Source organism: Plectropomus leopardus, chromosome 9 (assembly GCF_026936395.1).
Source record: "Plectropomus leopardus strain MGB_pleo_1.0 chromosome 9, ASM2693639v1, whole genome shotgun sequence".
Lineage (NCBI taxonomy): Eukaryota > Metazoa > Chordata > Actinopteri > Perciformes > Serranidae > Plectropomus > Plectropomus leopardus.
Window position 1 is genome coordinate 1,570,421 of NC_142184.1, and position 22,539 is coordinate 1,592,959.

A 22,539-nucleotide genomic window follows, 5' to 3' on the forward strand; every position below is an offset into this window, starting at 1 on the left:
GAGGGTATAAAATATTACATACCGCCCAAGCCTAATTTATGTCATGTAGACCCTCAGAAATTCTTGCAGCTAAGTGAACACAGAAAGGTATTTTCTGTGCTGGGGAAGCCATCTTTATTTTCAATATCTATCATGCAGAGTTTTAATATGGAGAAAGGGCTTTCTGCACACCAAAAGCAGCAGAAGTTAGTGGCAGAACGTTATTGTCCAAAATGTGAAAACTTTTGGACAAAATGTGAAGACTTCATGACACAGCAGGTATTGTGCTGTGATATACAAATTGCCTCCACGTTTGAGTCTTTCACGTTCCCTCAATATTTCCAATTTGTTCAGCAATTCAAATACGTCCGGAAAAACAATCATAAGAGCTTTATTGGCAGGGACGTCACTTTCTTAAATAGAACAGGAAAGTGGCCCCGAAATTAGCAAGAAGTATGCAAAAAATGTCTGCAGTTTTGCATGTTGACAAGTCAACTTAAAGAAATTAAGCCTCTTAACTGCTTTGATTATTGTCTACTGCTACTGGCAACCACTACCACACTGAATGACACATTAAATACTAACCCAGTCGAACCATCTGGCCAGCGTTTTCCAGAACAGACTTAGCACTTGTTAGGTTGTTGTTAATGGCTTGATATACAGTGTAAGTGTGTATAAGATGGGTGACAACGGTAAAATTGTGCTGTTAAGACATGTTTGGAGAAATGTGCCTTAATTTCCCAGCAGAACAAAACAATAAAGAGAGAGAGAGCGAGACATGACATGCAACAAAAAAAACCCCAAACCAATCCTGAACCCAGGACCAAACAGTTGCACCTTAACCATCAGACATCAGCAGGCACCACACCACCGGTAAGTACAGTAAGTACAAAAACACAGATCCAAAGGTTTAAGGAACATCTTTAAGAGTTTCTGTTCAGTGGTTTAATTTTATTAGTGATACTTTATTAGTTTTCAATTATTGTTAGTCCTCTCTTGAGATATTAGTTCTTGTGCTGGTTTAAGATGTGACCTTTAGTTAGTTTGTTAGTGGTTACACATTGTTACGTGATATTTAGTTAGTTACAGAAGCTCTGAAAGTCATTCAGCCACGTAGACATGAAGATCACACGCATTAGCTCTGAAAAGGTGTAAGTCTTTGGGAGTTAGTGATTTTAAAGCTTCCTAAATCTAATGAACTAAATCTAAAGCTGTATGCTGATGATATTGCTCTTTTCATCACCTTCTCAACTTTCTTTCTTCCTTAAAAATGTGTATTTTAAAAAACAACATTGTTTTTCTGTGTCTTATATCAAGTATTTGGAGACAGATATGACCCAGTTATAATACTTGTGGCAGTAACAGAAACTACTTCCTATTCAGGCAATCAGGTAGATTTTGGTGATTAAAAATCTGTGAATTAGATGACTAAATAATTCAACAAAAACACTTGTTGGCCTACACAAACCTTCGTCAGGGTGTCAAAAAAAGAGAATACATAAATATGCCCAAAGTATTTTGTTTTTTGCGCTTATTCTGAAAAAGACAATATTCCTACACTTTAAAATCAAGTTTATCTGATTAAGGCTTAAAAACGTTTATTCTAATTGGTTTATTTCTAGAATTATTAAGCAACCTCAACACAAAAGGTCCTAAACTTATTATCAGGATTTACCTTTTTACTTTTATTAATACTACTGCCTATTATAAAATTAAAGATGAGCATAATGATGTTTTTGTCCCCCACCTCTCCTTTGTCCTTCTTCTCTTTCTTGTCCTTCTTCCCGTCTCCTCCTCCTGAGCTCTTCTTCTCCACCCACAGCTCAGATTTCTCCACCAGCGTCCGGAGACGATCCAGATCCGCTTTGATCAGCTTGTAGTTCTCCACATCCTGAGCCGAGATCAGCAGCTGGACCTGCAGAGGCACCGAGACACAATTTGGAGGATTTACACAAATGTCCTGGTCAATCAGTCTGTTTGTGACCTTTTTTTTTTCCTGCTTATTATCTCCATCAAGTGTAAACTTAAAGGGGCTTATGTGCGTTTAGTGGTCTGATAAAGTGCATTCTGGTAGCTGTAGGTTTTCCACCTCTTAAGCAAAAGTAAATTCCTTCTTCTCGTTTTTTTCTGTGTCTTTCTACTGCAGAGACATCGTTTTTTTTAAGAACATCTTCCCAGCAGTCAGTATGTTTCCACGGCGTTAGAAAAATGCGTATCATCGTCTTAGTCTGAACAAACTGGATTTTAAAAATCCATGTAAACATGTTAGTGTGACTGAAATCAGACTAACACACCCAGATAATGTGACAGGAAGTGGAGTTATTACGTCATGTAAACACCTCGTCAGACTTTAACTGGACTCGGCGCTCTGCGCATCCTCCGAGTCGCTCGCTGGCCTTTCCTCAGTGGTTAGGGACTGTTTGTTATTTATGAGGGGGGAAGAGGTGCTGCAAAACGAGCCAGGCATTTTAAAAACATTAAACACTGAGGAGGGACATGTGTTTTTAATTTTGGCTTAACTTGAAAAGGTCGTATTTTACATTTATATAAATAAAAAGGTCACACACTTCTTTAATTCTGTATGTGTGTGTGTGTGTGTGTGTGTGTGTGTGTGTGTGTGTGTGTGTGTGTGTGTGTGTGTGCACGGGTACCTGTTTGAAGGTGTGCAGCACTTCCTGTCTCTGGCTGAAGTGTCTGAAGAGCAGCTGCAGGGCTCCAGACACCAGAGGAGGGTAGTCGTGCATGGTGAGGTGGGTCAGCACGCGCAGGAACATACGACCGCCTTCATCATCCACCTCCAGAATACTGTTCCCTTTGCTGTACACACACACACACACACACACACACACACACACACACACACACGTGCACGCACACACACATGCATGCATGCATGCACACACACACACACACACACACACACACACAATATCTAATATCTATATATTGATCTAGATCTGCATCTCATGCTCCAAAAACCTCTGATTATAGTGATGCATTTTTTGTGAATAAAACCTTGTTAATAAATATGTAAAAGTAGATGTCTTTTTAAAGGGCTCATACACATTTTTATCAATACATTTCCAGGACTTTTTCCATGAATTTGAATGACATGAATTTTTAAAGATTTTTTTGTCCAAACAGGTTTGGTGATTTTTGAAGAAAACATGCCCCAAATGGCACCACTCATCACAGCCAGAATTTCTTTCAATTTCTGACAGTCTGACAGTTATTACACAGGTTTGTGACACAAAATTCCATGACTTTCCCAATACCTTCAAGGTATATTGAGTCTTCCAAAACTTTTCCAGGCCCTAAAATTGCTATTTGCAATTTCCATACTTTTGCAGGTTTTTTTTACAACCGTACAAACCCTGTCTGACTTTGCATGTGGTGCATGTGCAGCTTTACATACCCGACCCCAAACATGGCCTCTGCCTGCTCTCCTATGTGCTGCAGGTTGATGGTGGCTGAGGAGGGACAAACACACAAAGGGTTAATAAAAAACAGACCTGCAGTCACAAAAAAACTCAGTTGGATTGAGATTACACACACACACACACACACACACACACACACACACACACTCACAGGATGCTTTGATGGTAAAAACAAGAAGCACATTTAGATCAATTTAAATGATTTATGTTAAACATGAAATGGAAACAGAAGACGCGTCTGTGTCTGGACGTCTTATCACCCTGAAATGAAAAGTTTTTCTGGATTCTACCTGTGGTGTCCGTGCTGACTGGGACGTGTGGGAGCATTGAGAGAGTAAAAATGATTTAGTGAGTTATATGCTGGAAAATCAAAATTTGTTTTTTTTTTATCAAATCAATAGAAATTTCTCTCTTTTCATCAGAGACGCAGCACACTCAGCAGAAACGTGTTACTTTTTATCTTCTGTGCATGTGTGTGAAGTTGGGTTTTTTAAAATTAATTTTATATATTGATATAGATAATTTAAATATATATATATGAATATATATATTATAACATTCTCCATGATTAATGAATCAAACTTAATCGCATACATCAGTTTTTGCTGTTAAAGTATTAAAAAAAATCACATTTTTAAGCACAAACATTTATGAGGTCATGCAGCTTGTCATTGTCAACAACACGATCCTGCAAGTATTTCAAAATAAAATGCCTTATGTTAACAGCTGATAGGATTCTGTCCTCAGAGACATTGTCAAAGGACTTTTATTTTGAAAGAGAAGCACGGAAGTTTTGAGTAAAAGAGACGTCTTTGTATTTCCTCATCTCTGTGTCAGAGAGAGACTTTTAATGTAAGTAAGTTTTATTGTCGATTCCTGCTGACAAAAGCGAGCCACCGTTTCTCTAGATGTGCCGCAGCTGACAGGAAGCTGAGGCGAGCCTGAGCAGCGCTGCTGCTGCAGGCGGTGTGGCTGCTCGAACCTGTTAAAACGGGCTCGCTGCTACAGGCTTTGCTTTGTTGAGAGGTGATACTTCAGGCCTGAAGTGCGTCGATGAAAAGATATAAATTTTCATACAAAAACTCACGTCATAAAGTCACTGTGGCCTTCAGAAACACACCGGGTCAAAGCGCACCACGGAACGCCATCAATCACCGTGAATTTTTTTAACACGTTATTATTCTGTGATAAATTAATCAAAATTTACACGTTGTTATGACAGCCCTGATATATGCATTTCATTATTATACTGTCTGCAATGATCCAAAATCTAATGGAAAAATCCCACAGCATTTTGATGAGAGACATTAGCGGCATTAGCTTCCGGGACGGCCTCCACAAACGTGTGTGTGTGTGTGTGTGTGTGTGTGTGTGTGTGTGTGTGTGTGTGTGTGTGTGTGTGTGTGCACCTGCGTGCTCCATGTTAGTGGTGGCGTCTGCGTCAGCCATCGGATAAACATCCACAAACTCCTTCTTAAACACGGACAGCAGGAAGGAGAGGCGGTAATCCAGACGCACGTTCAGGATGAACTGATGAAGAGAAAAGTTTGATTAGTTTTCAGTAATTTTCAGTAATTAAACAGTGGATCCATTTACAGTATCAACAATGAATATGTTACTAAGCAAGAACACAAACGGCAGCTAACTGCAAACGATCATTAATGACTGATTTTCTCTCCGCTCAACATCAGCTCAAAGCTTTACTTCTGCAGCTTTTTATTAGCCAGCATGTGCTACGCTGCTGTTAGTTTGCTTACAAGCTAACATTTAGCAACAAGTTAACCCTTTGCAACTTGATGACTTTTCTTGTGCTGCAACCAGAAGCTTTTCACAAGCACTTAAAACCTTTCAAATACACACATTTCAAAAAAGAGCAAAGAGACACTGAACAGAAAATTTCCTGCAAATTGCAAGAACTTAGTAGATGTAGAAAATTATTATTGTTTTTAAATCAAGTATACCATTAAATAAACAAATTAAATAAACAAATATATGACTACATATTTCACAGAGTGATGAATGAAACATTTTAGGATTTTTTTTTCATGTCATTCCTTGTTTTTTTATTTATTTATTTTTTACTATCCCACTTTTTATGCTGTTTGTTTTTTTTGCTTTGCTTTGTTTTGTGTTTTAAGCACTAATTTGCAGGTAATTTTATAGTTTTTTTTTATACTAATTTCATGTTGATCTCTGTGTCATTTCTTTTTAAGTGGCTCATTGGCTTCTTCCCTTTTTTTGAATGAGATCAAGTAAACCTCTGCTTAGGTTTCAAAGGGTTAATTCAAAGTTTTTACATTTAACATATTAAAATCTCTTTAAATTTCAGCCAGCTGAGGAGATTTTTACACATTGGCGCACATTAGAGCAACTTCACGTCAACGGAAAATGAATTTGCTGTTATTGTTTTTTACGCAGAAGGTCATCCATGGAAGTTAAATTTCAAAATTTTTTTAGAAACATCCATGAATTTTACCAAAACTTTCAATGATTTAAAATAATTTCATGTATTTTCCAGGCCTGGAAAATGTGATTTTGTGTGACTGCAGCCGAGGAGCCTGTAACTATAATCTCGATTCTAAAATTAAGAATTAAATTAAAACGTGACAATGCGTGAAGGTGTTTTTCAGGATACCTGCAGTATCTCCAGTATCTTCAGCTTGGTGTCCATCACCGTCAGGTCCATCTTGTCGATACTGTCTTTGCCTCTCTGTCCATCAAGCACAAGTCCCGCCCCCGCCCCTCTGGCCCCTCCTCCTCCGAATAAGGACTGCTTCCTGTTGAGGACCATGGTGGACATCATCTGGCCCATCCCGTGTATGGAGCGCTTCACGTTCTTCCCTTCAGACAGAGAACAACACACACAAGATTAAAAAAAACAAACTGGAAGTCTGCTGACCCCCATCGCCAGCCACATGAAACACTGACGATGACAAACTTACAGCAAAAGCAATCTGAATTTGGTTTTATTCCTGAAGACTTTTACTACATGCACAAACAAACTCTTCACCTCTCCTGACTCGTGGGGGTCCCAGGAAGAGACGAGGATTTTGGTCTCTTATCATCAACTTACTGCCCTCCTGCCATCCATTTTTAGGCAGTGTCACATCAGTTAAATTATACAAAGAGGAGGATTTTCCACCATGATTGACAGCTGTGATAGCCAATCCAGGCGCTCGCATTCAATGGAGCTGTAATGGATCAGAGGGGAGTTTTGGCGGGAACTCCCCCACTGAAGATATCACGACCTCGCAGGCTCCAGCTCTCAAAGACTTCACCTTCGTAAGATGGCAACGCTCGTATCTTAGATATTTTAACCTCACTTCAGCATAGCGGGGGTTAGTGGGGGCGTGTCGTCCATCTTTATACACAGTCCGTGGAAAAAGAGGACTGTGTTTGTTAGTTTAGGTTCTTGATAGCCGGAGCAGAGAGTACCTGATCCATCATCGTGGAATAAGAGCCCGCTGTATCCAGGGTTGGGTCTGCAGTCGATGATGCCCAGCAGGGTTCTGGTGAGTCGGAGCAGCTCAAAGAAACTGTAGAAACCAAAGTAGATCAAATGTCGGGCCAAACTCACCACCTGCAGAAAGAGCGGGAACAGAGAAGTGACCACACGAGGAAATATCGAGACTGACGGACTGAGACAGCGGTGAATCGAGGAGCAGGGACGGACCTCGTACGTGAGCTTGTTCTTCTCCTCGTTGTGGAACGGCAGCTCTTCGTTCAGCACGTTGTTGAGGTACTCCTCCATGAACGCCATCGTGTTGGAGAAACGGTTCTTCTTGTTGTCTCTGCTGTCGTCCATGTTGGAGTCATAACTGAGGATGACGGAGGAAATCAAAAATAAATACATAACAGCTAACTGAAACACTTAACTCGGTGAGCGCTGAAATTCTTCATCAGGAGCGTCTCATCTGTTTCTCCCGTGATAAAACGACAGTCTTCCTGCACACCTCAACCTCCCTACAACAACCTACATTATGTCCCTGCATACAAGATAATTAACCGAAATATTTCTGCCAGGAGAAGAAGATATGACAACTTTTGCACATTCGCACTTCTCTCCGGACTGAAGGAGGGTAGAAACCCTGATTTACATGCAGCCTGGAAAACCACAGAGACTGCGATCAGATAACTGATCTGTCACACAGAGAGACACATGCAAAGGACATGTCCTCATAAAGAGGGTTTCTAAGACTTGTAGACATGACGGAAGCGTTTCTGGGATGAGTTGGCCTGAACAAATGCTTCACTCACAGCCACAGAGAGACTGTGGACCTTCATGACTGAGATCGGTGAGCACATAACACAAGAAAGGCTCGCCTGAACAGGGACTTGAACCCTGGACCCTCAGATTAAAAGTCTGATGCTCTACCGACTGAGCTATCCAGGCTTTGACAGTTTGAGCCCTCTCGAGGTTTTAGCACCTCCCCGTGGACTTGCGAAGGGCAGCTGTGCATGCATTCTGGGAAAACACCTCAACCATTCCCACAGTTCCCATTACACATTGCTGCAGTATTAAAAATCGACCAACTCTTTGATGGTGATGGAGGTGGGGATCTCGGTCCAGAGGCGGGCGAACTTGACAGGTGTCACCAGCTCCTGAGGGTCTCGGTCGACGTGGGCGTGGAGCATGAGGCGGCAGAAGGAGGCGCGCAGGTCAAAGGGCAGCGTCTCGTCCATCATGCACAGGAAGATCAGCTCCACGTCCAGCTGCTTGGAGATCTCGTCTATAGCCAGATACTGACGGTCCAGGCACATTCGGGCGAAGAGTTTCAGCTGGTACCTGAGGAGGGCGTCCCAGAGACGGACAGACGACATCAGCTTTGCTTTCACCTCATGCTATTCTTGAGTTAATGTACAATAAAGTAAGAGTTAATGGTGACTATCATGAAATCGCCTGTGTGTGTGTGTGTGTGTGTGTGTGTGTGTGTGTGTGTGTGTACCTGTAATAGGTGAGGACGTTTTCATCGTGAGCGTTTCCTTGTCTCGCCTCCTGAGCCAGCTGTCTGATGCTCTTCTCCTGTCTCTCATTGGTCTTGTCTGTCCACACTAACCACACCTGCAACAAGAGACAAAATCAAACCGATGAGACCGAGACGACCGTCCCCAGCTGTGTGTGCTGAAGGAGACAACGCAGCAGTTTTGGTGTAGTTCATGGTTGTTTTTGCAAGGTCACCTGATTTTGACCTTTGACCACCAAATTTTATTATATATTTTTTTTAACTTTTTATTTTTCATTTTAACAAAAAAGAAACATTCCCTGACACAGGACTTTATATGAAACAATAATATTAATAATAATAATAAAATAAATAGATAATAATAATTAACTCAATAATAACAGTTTAAGGTAAAAAAAAATACAAAAACAAAATACTAATAGTAAGAAAGAAATAAGTAAATAAATAAATAATATTAATAATTGAAAAAATCATATTGAGACATTTTCTGTTCTTTTACAACAGCCCGTATCACTTTGAACACCAAAATTTAATCAACTCATCATTGCATCGAAGGGGACGTCACACAATTAATCTGTCATTAATTCCTAAAATCAATCACCTCCTGCACAGTTTTTTGTTCTTGTGCACAACAGCAACACTGTCTCTGAAAATTAATAAAAAAATATGAACCATAAAATAAAAAAGTAACCAGAGATGCAGGCTGATCTACCTCGTCCTCGTCTCCGTAGTCGTCCATCCCCATGTACTCTCCACCAGGTGGCGACTCTCTGGGGACGCGACGTCTAAACGGGACAGAACAGAAATCCAGTGAAACGCTGACATGTTGACATTGAAAGCATAAAGCAGAGAATAAAGGGCTACCTGTGGTGTAGAGCTCACTATGCAACAGGAAACAGTAATTCAAAATAAAATTCATGTTCTGGAAGTTCAGTGCACCAAATAAAAAAATACACGTGAGCAGCAGTGTTTCAAAGATTTTAGGACATTTTCTATGATTTTGTGACATATCTAGGCTTTTAGGATGTTTCTAGGATTTTAGGACATTTTTATGATTAGAGAACATTTAATGGATTTTAGGACATTTCTAGAATTTTATGACATTACTGTCTTATCTAGGACCTCTGTCGGGGTGTGGAAGATCCTCCACTGGCACTTTTTTTGATCAACAGGCTCTGTTTTGATGCTGTTTTATGTCTCTGACACCCTATGGAGACTAAAAGTACAAAATCAATTCACAGTGTCAATCACTTTATTTTTATTGTCAATTGGAAAATGGTTGGAGGCCATTCGGCACCCTATCAGGGGGCAGATCTGGACCACGGGCCGTAAGCTGTTTTGCAGTGGTTAAAATGCCGTCCAGAGGGATGACTTAAATCACAGAGCAGCACAGTAAAAGTTTAATTCCCTGCCTTCTCCTATGATGTTAATCCCGTCTGAAAAGAGCCAATGATGATTTAGAAATAATGTGTAACTAAGGTGTTAAAGGTCATCCCTCCCTCCTCACTCTGTCTTGATGAGGATGTCCTGGTTTTTGGGGTCCAGCACACATTTACAGATGAGCTCCTGAGTGACGGGGATGGCCACATTGTTGGACACACACAGGTCGGACAGGTAGTCCAGAAACCTGCACAAACACAAACACAACGTCAGAAAGAATAAACACCAACCCCATGCTGACCGCCCCTTCCCCCGCCCCCACCCTCGCGTACCTGGGCTCTCGGTTCTTACGGACGAGGCTGACGAAGGTCTCCACCTCGGTCTTGGTGATGTGTTTCTCCAGCAGTTTGCGGTTGTTGTGCAGCAGCGCGGTGATGGTGTCCTCAGCCAGGATGTCATAACCAATCTGACTCTGCATCACACCGAACTGCTTGGCTATATGCTCCTGGAGGAGGGAGGGAGGTGCATTTTGTGTGCATAGCCGTATGAGTGTGTGTTACAAAGTCCCATGAAGCTTATTTTCATATACAGAAAAGAGAACTGGTCCCAGTATAGGACCCTGGGGTACGCCCTTTGATACAGAAAAGCCACTCAGGCAGTGGACAGGTGGGATCATCATCACCGTCATTTTCAGCATCTTCTTCTTCTCTCACCTGGTTCTTGCGGTAGTCCTCCTGCGAGTGTCGGAGGACTCTGTAGCAGAGTCTGAACATGTACTGGTACGGAGAGTTCTTCTGGTCCGCCAGCTCCTCCAGACGCAGCAGAGGACCCTCCCCTCCCCCGCGGTCCTTGAAGGGAGCCTTCAGGATGCCAAAGATCTGAACACACAGTCACAAGGCGTCAGGTACCATGTTTCCTGCCTCCTCTGCATGATTTTTTTTTAAATAAGAGTCATTTTTGGATCGTACTTGTTTGAGGATGTTCTGCTCTCTCATCAGTTTCTGTCTCTCTCGGTTGGCTTTGGTCATGACTACATCCAGGACCGGCTGGCCGCTGTTGATGACGTCAGCCACGAAGAAAACCACGTCCTCCAGCAGTTTGATGGCAAACCTGACCAACAGAACGACAGTGAGTATCAACTCCTCCTCACGGCCGGCCTCCCGGTCTCTGCTCACGCTCATGAATCTCTCCACGTCTCCCTGATGTGAGTCCCTACGCAGCACGAAAGAAAGGTCGGCCATCTTTGACAGCTAGCTACGGCTACACCACCGGGACAAACCACGTCATGATCTAACTTACACGTCATGATCTGATATCTTTTTACACTTCGATCCTGTAGTTATATTTATAGTCTTTATTTTGGTAAAATGTTAATATAGGTAAAGATATTGAATAAATTGTGATAAAACAGAAATATTTCAACAAGCACAGACTCATCTCATGGAGCCTTTGTTCTGTTTTATGTGTACATACATACATACATACATACATACATACATATATATATATATATATATATATATATATGTGTGTGTGTGTGTGTGTGTGTGTGTGTGTGTGAAATAGACTAAACTGGGACAATAAGATTTAAAGTAGCTTTTGAATATAATTTTTAAATTATGTCCAGAAATAATCACACACTAATTTCAGATTGTGAGCAGCTTGACAACAGATGAATTTGTAGTTAGTTTCACTAACGCAAACATATTTAATGCAAACATGTACAAATGTCAATGTAGCCCCTAAATTTACACGCAGACACGCATACACAGACCTTCTTTAACGTTATCGACATATAAACATCTTTTGTGAATTTTGTGAAATATTACAGAAATAATACTTGCCATTAAAAAAAAGTAAAGGATGCCTTTTAAAGAGGGCTCCCTTCATCCTGTTGCTTAATTTTTATTTTTTGTTCTCATAATAACTTAATTGGGGAGAAAAAAAAAACACACACACACACACACACACACAGCACGTCGTACCGGCGGTCGTTCTGGCTGATGAAGCCCTGGCTGAACTGGTCCACCATGGTGCTCAGCATGGCACTGGCATCGTTGGCAAAGTCCAGATCTCGGATCTCCATCACAGGAACAGAGACGATGGCGAACGCCTCCTTGTCCTCTTTGGTGGGACACGTTCCCAACTGCAGGACGAGTTCCATTAATATAAACTTCACACACTGACAGACAGACACTCAGTTTATACAGTAAAGAAAAAAATCTTAATTTTAATATAATATTGTCTAAAAACATGTAATTATTACATTGCTGTAATGTCTGTTAACTCTTTGACACCTCAGCAAATTGGTCTGATTTCTGGGGGGGAAAACGCAATGACCAACTTGGCAAAAAATATCCCACAAATTACAAAAAAACAGCAAAAGGTGACAAGAAAATTAAATAAAAATGTGTGAGGGAAAAAGAGGGGAGGATTATTAGAAAATTATCCAAAATGGGGAAAAATGTCCAGAAAGCTGCATTCACAGTTGTATTTCAGTGCTCGACAGTTTTCTCGACCAGAGATGATATTATTGGCATATTAATCAATAACCAATAAAACTGATTATTTAAGTAGCAAATCAACTGAAAACTAATGGGAAACCTATTTGGACAATTAATAAAAATTTAAGTTATTTTCAAGCTAAAATGTGAAATGTTTTCTGGTTCTAGTTTTGCTCTTGTTTTGTAATTTGCTCTTGTTTCTCGTCACGTTTGACTCATATTTAGCTTCAGCAGCGGCCGTCGGCCCTCCTGCAGGATCTGCATCACACCTGTCATCAGCGAGCAGACTCAAAGCACATGAAGCGGATTAGGACTGGACTGAGACTGACCATGAGTCTGATGGGTCTCTCCTCGTCTATATCGATGGGGACGTTGGTGCTCTGGATCCAGGTGTTGGTGCACAGATGTCTCAGTCGTACGTACGAGTTTCTGAAAGACAAACAGGACGAGTTCGGTTCACTTCTGCTGCTGCGGGACGGTCTCTCTCCGCAGCGTCATCCGGGATTACTGATGCTGGTTCGAGATGCTTCACAGCGGGACACTCAACTCGCTTTGCTTTGGGGCCACTTTTGCAAAAAATAACAGGAGGCCAGGGGCCAGTCGCAGCAGCCTCATACATGTTTCTAGGATTTTAGGACATTTGTAAGATTTTAGGATTTGGGGATGTTTCCATGACTTAAGGACATTTGTAGGAATTCAAAAGGGTTTAGGACGTATCTATGATTTTAGGATGTTTTCAGAACATTTTTAGAATTTCAAGACATTTCTAGGACTTCCAGAGATTTTAGGACATTTAAAGGATTTTAGGATTATTGTAGGATTTCTGGACATTTGTAGAATTCTAGTATGTTTGTAGGGTTATAGGATGTATTTAGGACATTTCTAGGATTTTAGGACATTTCTAGGGTTTGGGACATTAGGGTCTTAGCTAGGACCTCTGTCGGGGGTGTGAGTTTCTGTCTTGTTTTTAGGCAACACGCAGATCAGACTGAAGTTTGTTGTTTGTATAATTCTACAGTGTGTTTGATAAATGATTTATATATGTATATATATATATATATATATATATAGTATATATACTGTTTTTACGTCATCAACAGGATGTAATCAGTTTTATAATAATCTTGTTCTTTGTCATGTTTGCCAGATAACGAATCAGAAGGTTTAAAGGCTGCGTTATTTCAGTTCAATAAAGTTTTAGGAGCTTTAATTCAGTGTGTGGATATTCTCCAGTTTTCTACAAATTCAAAGACTTAGTGGGACATCTTCTCTGTTATTCTCTGTAGACTTTTAATGTGAAACACCAGTAGGAAGTTAAAAAAAAACTGCGGTGACCGCCGCGTGTTCTCACCGCGGGACGAACGAGTCGGTCTTCTGCAGCGTGGTCGGGTCGAGCTCGAACAGCGAGGCGATGTCGTTCCCATGAGCCACTGCCACCAGCTTGTACTTGATCCTCTCGCCATGGGAGCGCTTGTTGCTACGACTACCGTCCATCTACAGAAGGTAGAAGGAAGGTCAAAGGTCAGAGGTCAGGGTGAGGCTGCTGTGTACTGTTACTGCACCGATACTTTAGTGTTGTAATAAAGTACAGTGACTCACCGAGGGCGCCGGCTCCGCGTTGTCCCCTTTATAACCCGGGTTCTCCTACAACAACAACAATTACAACAACAACAACGACAACAACAACAACAACAACGACAATGACAACAATGACAACAGCGAAACAACAACAACGACAACAACGACAACAACAACAACAACGACAACAACGACAACAACGACAACAATGACAACAATGACAACAACAACAACGACAACAACAACAACAACAACAACGACAATGACAACAATGACAACAGCGAAACAACAACAACGACAACAACGACAACAACAACAACAACGACAACAACGACAACAACGACAACAATGACAACAATGACAACAACAACAACGACAACAGCGACAACAACAACAACAACGACAACGTCAACAACGACGACGACGACAGTAACATCCAAACATGTTAACGTGTGCAAAAAATAAATAAATACTCGTTAGATTCTTCAAGAATATAAATAAGTGCATTTACAATAAAAGATTCCAGTTTGTTAAAGTTAGAACCTAAAATGAATGAATGAATTAATAATTTCATTTTGGTTATTTGCATCAGGAGAAAAACATCATTTTTTTCAATAAATAACCAAAAAAAGGAAAAGGCTGAAGAAGGCTGATTTTTGTCTCAGATATCAACCACAGTAATAAGAACAAAACTAACGAATTAAAACAACAACAGCTCTAAACTGTAACCCTCCATTATTTCAGGCTACAATCATTTTACATTCGAATATGCAATCATCTTACATTTTAAGGCTTTTTAAAAGAGAGAGCAAAACAATTTCAACTCTGAGTCCGCTCCATAATTTGACTCCCAAAACTAACATAAATGTTACATTCGTTCTCAAATTAGGTGTTTTAAAATGAACAAACCTCTTAAAATATAATTTCTTTCTCTGAATTAAAAAGAAACAAACTTTGAATACAGACTGGAATACTTCTGTTTACAACTCAAAAAGTACTTCCATTTTTTTTAAATACACAATATCAACAAATTTTAAGGTTTAGGATCCTATAAACAAATATTTGTAGACTCTTAACAGCCTGCTTTATGTTTTATCCTAAGAGCTGCTTTCTGATGTTTAATTATAGGAGCCAGATTTGTTAATATTTCTGAAAAAGTAATGAACTTAGTGAGTCGATGTTATTATTACTGATTCAAGTACCAAAATACTGTAATAAATAATCATTCATGCATTCGTCAATCCTTCCACCCAGTGTTGCCATGGTTACCTCAGCTGCAAGGTAGTTTCCAGTGGCCAGGTGTTTGAAGCGGTAGAGGCTGTTCCAGTGTCCCGCCCCCCCACGACACGGGTCATGATGGACGACCTGACGGACCAATCAGCACACAGACAGAGATTAACAACTCCAGCTTCAGACCGTGTGTGTGTGTGTGTGTGTGTGCGTGTGTGCGTGTGTGTGCGTGTACCTCAACCTCCCACAGGGCGTTGGAGCTGGTGGCGGATGTCGCAGACTGCCTCAGCGTGGTTCGGAGGAAGACGTGGAGTTTGCTCTTGTACTCGTCGCAGGTCAGAAACTTTTCCTGCTCGGCGTGAAACAAACGCACGACGTCGCCCTGAGAGACAGGAAGTCACAGAGACTTTAAGGGTTAATTCTGCAGTGTTTCACCTTTCAGCTCCTGCTTTGTGGTTCTTTAATTTCAACACAAAAAAGTCAAAGGCACGAGACGGCAGACATAAAATCTCAGTTTGAGCTCATTCATTTTTAGTTTCTGGGTCAATTAAAATGAATTCAGTAACCACGGCAGCGTTTTTAGGTTTACAGCTGCAATAACCTCACGTTTCTATAATACTCAGCTGAGACTCACGACTATTCTAATCATAAACAAGCCAACAGCGCGAACCAATAACACAACCTGAACTTTTTTTAGAAACTGCAATCTGGACCTTCAAAATAATATTGAGAGTGCAGAAATCGACTTTTTCACTCCTTTTCCTGTAACTTGACTTCTTGTTGGGGGAAAATTTAATATTATTTATTATATGTATTATTTATTATCATATTATTATGCCATATATATATATATATATATATATATATATATATATATATATATATATATATATATATATAATCAAAAGAGCTGCTGAACGAGGGCTAACGAGCTGACACTGATTCTTTTTAACCCTCAGAAACCTGAGCAGATCGGCTAGATTCCTTTCAGAAACATGGGAGGAAGACAATGTACAAGCTGATTAGAAATGACCTCAAAATTGGCAAAAAAAAAATGTAAAAAAGCTATAGGCACATAAAAATGAACAGAAAATGGGAATAAAAACAAAAAAAACCAAGGAAATAACATGAAAAAAAGTGCTAAATATTAAATAAATATTAAATGTTATATATTCTGCAACATATTTTAAATATAATATTCTAATACTCAGAAATGTAGTATCTGGACATATTTTCCTATATTTCTTCTTTTGGGGGGATAATTTTCTAATATTCTTCTCTCTCTTTACTTTTTTAAAATAAGTTTTCTCATTGCCTTTTTTTCTCATGTTTTTAAGAGAATTTAACCTTTTTGTTCAGGTTTCAAGTGTTTAAATTAGGGCTGGCCGATATGGAAAAAAGTCTTATCACAATATTTTTTTTCATATCAGTTGATATCGATAAATATCATGATATACATTAAATCACTATTTCTGTTGAGCTGAAAGGTTCCCTTTGACTCCTAAGTGAGATATGAAGATATCATAAGGTTAATTTTGTCCATTGGACATGTCCATGCGCTACTACTGGACTACTGGACATGTCCGCGCGCTGTAGCGGGTCGTTGGACATGTCCACGCTGTAGCAGGTCGTTGGACACGTCCGCGCGCTGTAGCGGGTCGTTGGACATGTCCGCGCGCTGTAGCAGGCTGTCAGATATAACGTGTATATAACGAATAACGTGAAAGACGTGAATGCAGCACTGGAAAAACTGATCATCCAGGTTTCAACGGCTTAATGGGTCACAAAGTACTAATATGAAGTATATGTACTGCAGTAAAGTGACTCACTCCTTTGAGGACTTCCTCTCGGTGGTCACTGAACATCATGAACAGGTTGATCTTCCAGCTGGTGTTGCAGTTCACAGAGTTCACCTGCAGGGGGAGGAAGAGCCGCTCACTGGGAGCCTCTGATGGAGCACCGACACCACCACATGCAGTACTGACACTGTGAGTACTGCGAGTACTGACAGTGCTGACAGTACTCTGAATGATGTGAGTACTGTGAGTGCTGTGAGTACTGTGAGTACTGTGAGTGCTGTGTATGCTGTAAGTACTGCAAGTGCTATGAGTACTGTGAGTACTGAGAGTGCAGTGACAACTGTGAGTACTGAGAGTACTGTGAGTGATGAGAGAACAGTGAATACTGTGAATCCTGTAAGTACTGCAAATGCTATGAGTACTGTGAGTACTGAGAGTACAGAGACAACTGTGAATACTGTGAGTGGCAAGTGGTATAAATACTGTGAATACTGTGAGAGCTGTAAGTACTGTGAGCACTGTAAGTGCTGTGAGTACTATGGGTACTGTGAGTACTGTGGGTACTGTGAGTGCTGTAAGTACTGCGAGTACTGTGAGTGCTATAAGTAATGTAGGTGCTGTGAGTACTGTGAGTACTGTGAGTGCTGTGAGTGCTGTAAGTACTGTGAGTACTGTAAGTACTGTAAGTGCTGAGAGTACTGTGAGTGATGTCAGTACTGTGAGTACTGTGAGTGCTGTGAGTGCTGTAAGTACTGTGAGTACTGTGAGTGCTGTGAGTACTGTGAGTGCTGTGAGTACCATGAGTACTGTAGGTACTGTGAGTACTGTGAGTACTGTGAGTACCATGAGTACTGTGGGTACTGTGAGTACTGTGAGTGCTGTGAGTACTGTGAGTACTGTGAGTACCATGAGTGCTGTGAGTACTGTGAGTGCTGAGAGTACTGTGAGTGATGTCATTACTGTGAGTACCGTAAGTGCTGTGAGTACTGTAAGTACTATGAGTGCTGTGAGTACTATGAGTGCTGTGAGTGCTGAGAGTACCGTGAGTACTGTGAGCACTGTGAGTACTGTGAGTACTATGAGTGCTGTGAGTACTATGAGTACTGTGAGTACTGTGAGTACTGTGAGTACTATGAGTGCTGTGAGTACTATGAGTACTGTGAGTACTGTGAGTACTGTGAGTACTATGAGTGCTGTGAGTACTATGAGTACTGTGAGTACTGTGAGTACTGTGAGTACTATGAGTGCTGTGAGTACTATGAGTGCTGTGTGTGCTGAGAGTACCGTGAGTACTGTGAGTACTGTGAGTACTGTGAGTATTATGTGTCTCACCTCCTTGCAGCCCGGGTGGTCGGTGAGTTCGTAGTTCGAAGCGTGGAGCGGCTGACCGGCGTTCACCGGGTTCAGGATCACTTTATCTCCCACCACCACCTGCAACAGACGGCACACAGAAATACTCTTTACTGCTACAACTACTACTACTGTCACTGCAAGTACTACCACTCCGGATTAGATCTGTGTGACGCTCTGAGCTGAGATGCAGAATCTGAAGTTAGTCTGATTTAATCAAAAAACTTTTACAAATACATTTCCAGGACTTTTCAATGACGCTGAGGCACATTTTCATACATTCTCCGACACCAATCAATACTCCTTATCGGTTCTTTTTCATTACTATTTGACAGCTTTTTAAAAATATATAGTATAGTATATATATATAGTAAAATAATGAATTCAGATCAGGATTAAAAAGGAATATTTTAAGGGCCTGTTCGTTATTTATGAGAGAGGAGGACGTGGTGCAAAAAGGGGGAAGCATGTGAAATTATCTTTTAAGCACTGGGGTGATTTACGTCTTTGATTTTGGCTTAAAATAGTTGTATTTTGTATTTATGAAACTGCAGATTTTTTAAAGAAAACATGCCCTCCAAACCTGAGGGCCTGTGGGTTTTAAGGGGACGGTTTTCTTACAAAGATCTGTGGCAATTGTTAAAAAAAAAAAATTGACAAATTTAAAAAAACATTTTTTCGAATTTTCATTTTTTGTAATTTCAAAATTGTAATTTGGTAATTTTCTTAATTTTTGGCAATATTTGAAGAAAACATTTGGGCTTTTTTTTTTGGCAATTTCTGAAGATTTTTTTGGCATTTGTTTTTACTTGAAAACATCTCTATCAAAACTACACATTTTCTTCACAAATTACCAAAATGACCCTGTTTTTTACAGCCAGAAACTGTAAAAGCACAAACTATCATTCGGTTTTCTAATATTGGACGGTCCTTGAATCACTAAAAATAGTACTTTATTGCATCAAACTACTGCTAACAGCAGCACCACCTGTACTTGTACTTTATTTTGTATGTATTGTATGTATTTGTATGTATTTTCCTTAACTATTTCCTCAAATATTATTACTATAATAATATTTATTGTATCGTATTTTATAAACATACATTTTAAAAAATTGTCCTTTTGTAATGTTTTTCTTAGAAGGACGTGTATTTATTTGAATAAAATGTGGTATTTAAATACAGTGTTAATTATAGTCATTGATTTCATTGGTTTTTTTTAAATGTATTTATTTGTTTAAATATATACAAGTATATGTTCCTGTGTTTTTTCCCTCTCCACCCTCTTTGTGGCATGGCAGAACAGAAAAACAAAACACCACCTCATCCTAACACCCCACCCACACACCTCTAACACCAGAAAGTAATTAAAACAAAATAAAAAAAAAAATTAAAAATAAAATAAAAAACAGAACAGGCAGAAAAACACCTTAGGAAAGATGTTCACGATGCTTCCTCTAATAAATGAGATGCTATGATAATCAGCTGGGGTCCAGAGAGGTAATAATAATAATCAGAATATTCATATTTTTATGTTTATTTTCATTTTTATTTTACAGGACAGCTTGTTGGAGGTAAGAAAAAGTTACGGAGTTCCTGCACGTTGATTTTGATATCTCTGCGTGTAAGTGTTAAGTTTGCCCTGAGGACGGCGCTGCAGGGAGGCGCAGCCTCTGGAGAGCCTGAACTGCAGCAGAGTAAATGTGAAATGTGTGACACACTGTGTGCAGGTGTGTAGTGTGAATTGCGTTCTCACGTTGTCCCCGTTGGCGCGGAGCTTCCAGAAGGGCTGGATGAAGAGCCAGGAGCCTTCGTTCCCCGTCCCGTCCAGAGTCACCCGCATGGCGTTCTTCTCCAGCAGAGCCGGCAGACGCTTGTTCACCGTCAGGTATTTATTACTCTTCATGTGGAGCAACTAGACACAAAGGACATTTATTTCACCAACACTAAGACTCAGTACAGCACAAAATGTGGATTAATCCGCCGCTGAAAATAGTCCCCAACAGAGTCTCTATTTCCTCCTGTTTGTTTGATCAAAACTGAGGTGTTTGATTGTTTGCTGTGATCGTTCCTGCTTTTCACACAGTTCCTTAAAAAATCTTTCTAAATTACCATCAGACAGGATTTCACACGCATTCATTTATTTGCTGCTGCACGCCAAGATCAAAACATCTGCCGCCACGAATTGGTTTTAGATTTTTGAAACTGGATCTTTCATCGGGAGCCCTGTTGTCATTTGGTTATTCACTGCACCGCACGTTCGGAGCGCAGAGCGTACTCTGGACACAGACGGAGCAGCAGAGCGTGCAGTGAAAGTGAAACTTAACCGTTCACTCAGCTGGGTCTTGAAGTTTGCTTTCACTCACAAACTGCTGCTCCTCTCATCTATCGATCTGATCTGATCAGCTCTGATTGGATCGGCAGATTAATTGTCCGCCTCGCAACTCAAATTTCACAAACTGCTGCTGAGGAAAAAAAGGACTCGTGCAGAGCTCCGCCTGTGTTTGTTCACAGACTCGCAAAAACGTCCGAATATGAGGGGGCACTGACAGACAAAACAGTGTCGGAGAAACTTTTTTTTTTGTATGTGAAATATCTTTTTTTCAGTGTTTTTCCTCCTCTGTGGATAATTCAGTTCCTAAAAAAAAAAAAAAAAAAAATTTAAATTATGAATTATGGGCAAATTTGGTTTCATTTCTTTCGGAAACAACTTGGAATAAATGTCTCGCAAATTACAAAAAAAGAAAAAAGTAAAAGGGGACAAGGAAACAACCTGAAAATTTGCCTTTAATACACAGAGCGGGACAATCATTAGAAAATTAGCAGATAACTAACGTTAAATATAAAGAAAACTATATTAATATATGTATTATAATTCTACATTTAAAATAAGGTTACATTAAAATAAAAATGGCATTATTTATTTCTATTTATTATTTTATTTTAAAACATTTTCAGGTCATTTCCTGTTTTTTTTTGTTTTACTTTTCTTTTTTGTTCTTTTTTTGTTTAAGTTATTTTACGGTAATTTTTTTTGTAACTTTTTGAGAATTTCTTGCTGATTTTTGGGGACATTTCTTATTAAGTTGCTCACAGCCGTCTACTGTAATCAAACCAATCTGCTCTGGTTTCAAAGGGTTAAACATGCGAAAGGTGCAGTTCAGCGGACTCCACACCTTCAACACACACACACACACACACACACACACACACACACACAGACACACACACACACACGCACACACACAGAAATCTCTATCTTAACAATCTGACACAGTTTCACTCAGCAGCGACCACACCCAAATTGTCAGAGAGAGAGAGTGTGTGCGTGTGTGTGTGTGTGTGTGTGTGCACGTGCATGCATGCTTGTGTGTGTGTGTGTGTGTGTGTGAGGAGATGACAGATCTGTAGGGAGGTTAATATTGACACTAACAGGTAGCAAAACATCGATCCACACAGCAAAGGGGTGTGGGTGTGTGTGTGTGTGTGTGTGTGTGTGTGTGTGTGTGTGTGTGTGTGTGTGTGTGTGTGTGTGTGTGTGTGTGTCAGACAGGTACAGTAAATGATCACAGGTCTATCAGTCAATAGGACAACGTGTTGCCATGACGAGGAGGGGAAGGGAGGGGCATGAGTCACCTGGTTGTCATGGCTGCAGGTGTCGCCCTGTCAGCACACTCCGACTACAGAACAGCGTGTGCACGAGTCACTCGAGTTCAGCGCTGATCACAAAGTTTAATTGGGAACAGACTGATCAAGATCTGGAAATCCCGTGTTCTGCTGTCCAGGATCAGTTCATCAAAACCAAAATTGTTGTAGAGTTTTTCAAACTTTACAAGAAATCTGAAGAGCAACAATGTGCAGGTGGAGGCCGGGGGGAGCTGATACTTTAAATGATCAAATAACGACGGAAATATATCAGCATATCTATATTTATAATTACATATTAAAATCAGGCTACAGGAAAAATATAAATGTATTATTTTTTATTATTGTTATTTTTTAAAACTTTTTTCAGGTAATTTATTGTTCTTTTTCTTTTTTGTTCTTTAAAAAAATAATTTCATGTCATTTTTCTTGTAATTTAAAAAAAAATAATTTCTTGCATATTTTAACAATATGAATGTCACCGTACCAATGTGGTGATATTTTTGTTTGGTTTTGTTTTGTTTTTGTTTATTTTTGTTTTATGTTTGTTGTGTATGTAAAATATAACTCCTGCTGTCTTTTGTTCGTGTTCAGGTTATCCAAAATTACGATAAAAATGTAAACGTGCAACTTGCAGCAGAACCTCATTAAATGAAATTATATAAAAAAG

At 40.0% G+C, this 22,539-nt stretch overlaps 1 protein-coding gene and 1 non-coding gene across 5 annotated transcripts in view; both read right to left on the bottom strand.

Annotated features, from left to right (window-relative positions):
- itpr3 (inositol 1,4,5-trisphosphate receptor, type 3) overlaps positions 1–22,539 on the bottom strand; it is a 73,289-nt gene that overhangs the window by 32,266 nt on the left and 18,484 nt on the right. For all 4 annotated transcript variants that reach the window (XM_088081581.1, XM_088081579.1, XM_088081580.1 and 1 more), the window contains exons 5-27: positions 19,981–20,139; positions 18,207–18,305; positions 16,905–16,988; positions 15,311–15,457; positions 15,115–15,210; positions 13,867–13,911; positions 13,619–13,761; positions 12,597–12,696; positions 11,749–11,909; positions 10,732–10,873; positions 10,477–10,641; positions 10,096–10,268; positions 9,891–10,010; positions 9,096–9,168; positions 8,366–8,481; positions 7,954–8,205; positions 7,093–7,237; positions 6,855–6,999; positions 6,055–6,260; positions 4,829–4,949; positions 3,395–3,449; positions 2,631–2,796; positions 1,727–1,894 (exon numbers count right to left, since the gene is read on the bottom strand). In XM_088081581.1, the coding sequence (XP_087937707.1) occupies positions 1,727–1,894; positions 2,631–2,796; positions 3,395–3,449; positions 4,829–4,949; positions 6,055–6,260; positions 6,855–6,999; positions 7,093–7,237; positions 7,954–8,205; positions 8,366–8,481; positions 9,096–9,168; positions 9,891–10,010; positions 10,096–10,268; positions 10,477–10,641; positions 10,732–10,873; positions 11,749–11,909; positions 12,597–12,696; positions 13,619–13,761; positions 13,867–13,911; positions 15,115–15,210; positions 15,311–15,457; positions 16,905–16,988; positions 18,207–18,305; positions 19,981–20,139 (3,081 nt within the window). The remainder of the gene's footprint in view (positions 1–1,726; positions 1,895–2,630; positions 2,797–3,394; positions 3,450–4,828; positions 4,950–6,054; positions 6,261–6,854; positions 7,000–7,092; positions 7,238–7,953; positions 8,206–8,365; positions 8,482–9,095; positions 9,169–9,890; positions 10,011–10,095; positions 10,269–10,476; positions 10,642–10,731; positions 10,874–11,748; positions 11,910–12,596; positions 12,697–13,618; positions 13,762–13,866; positions 13,912–15,114; positions 15,211–15,310; positions 15,458–16,904; positions 16,989–18,206; positions 18,306–19,980; positions 20,140–22,539) is intronic.
- On the bottom strand, positions 7,740–7,812 carry trnak-uuu (transfer RNA lysine (anticodon UUU)). Its single transcript has one exon. It is a non-coding gene; the product is annotated as a tRNA-Lys (tRNA).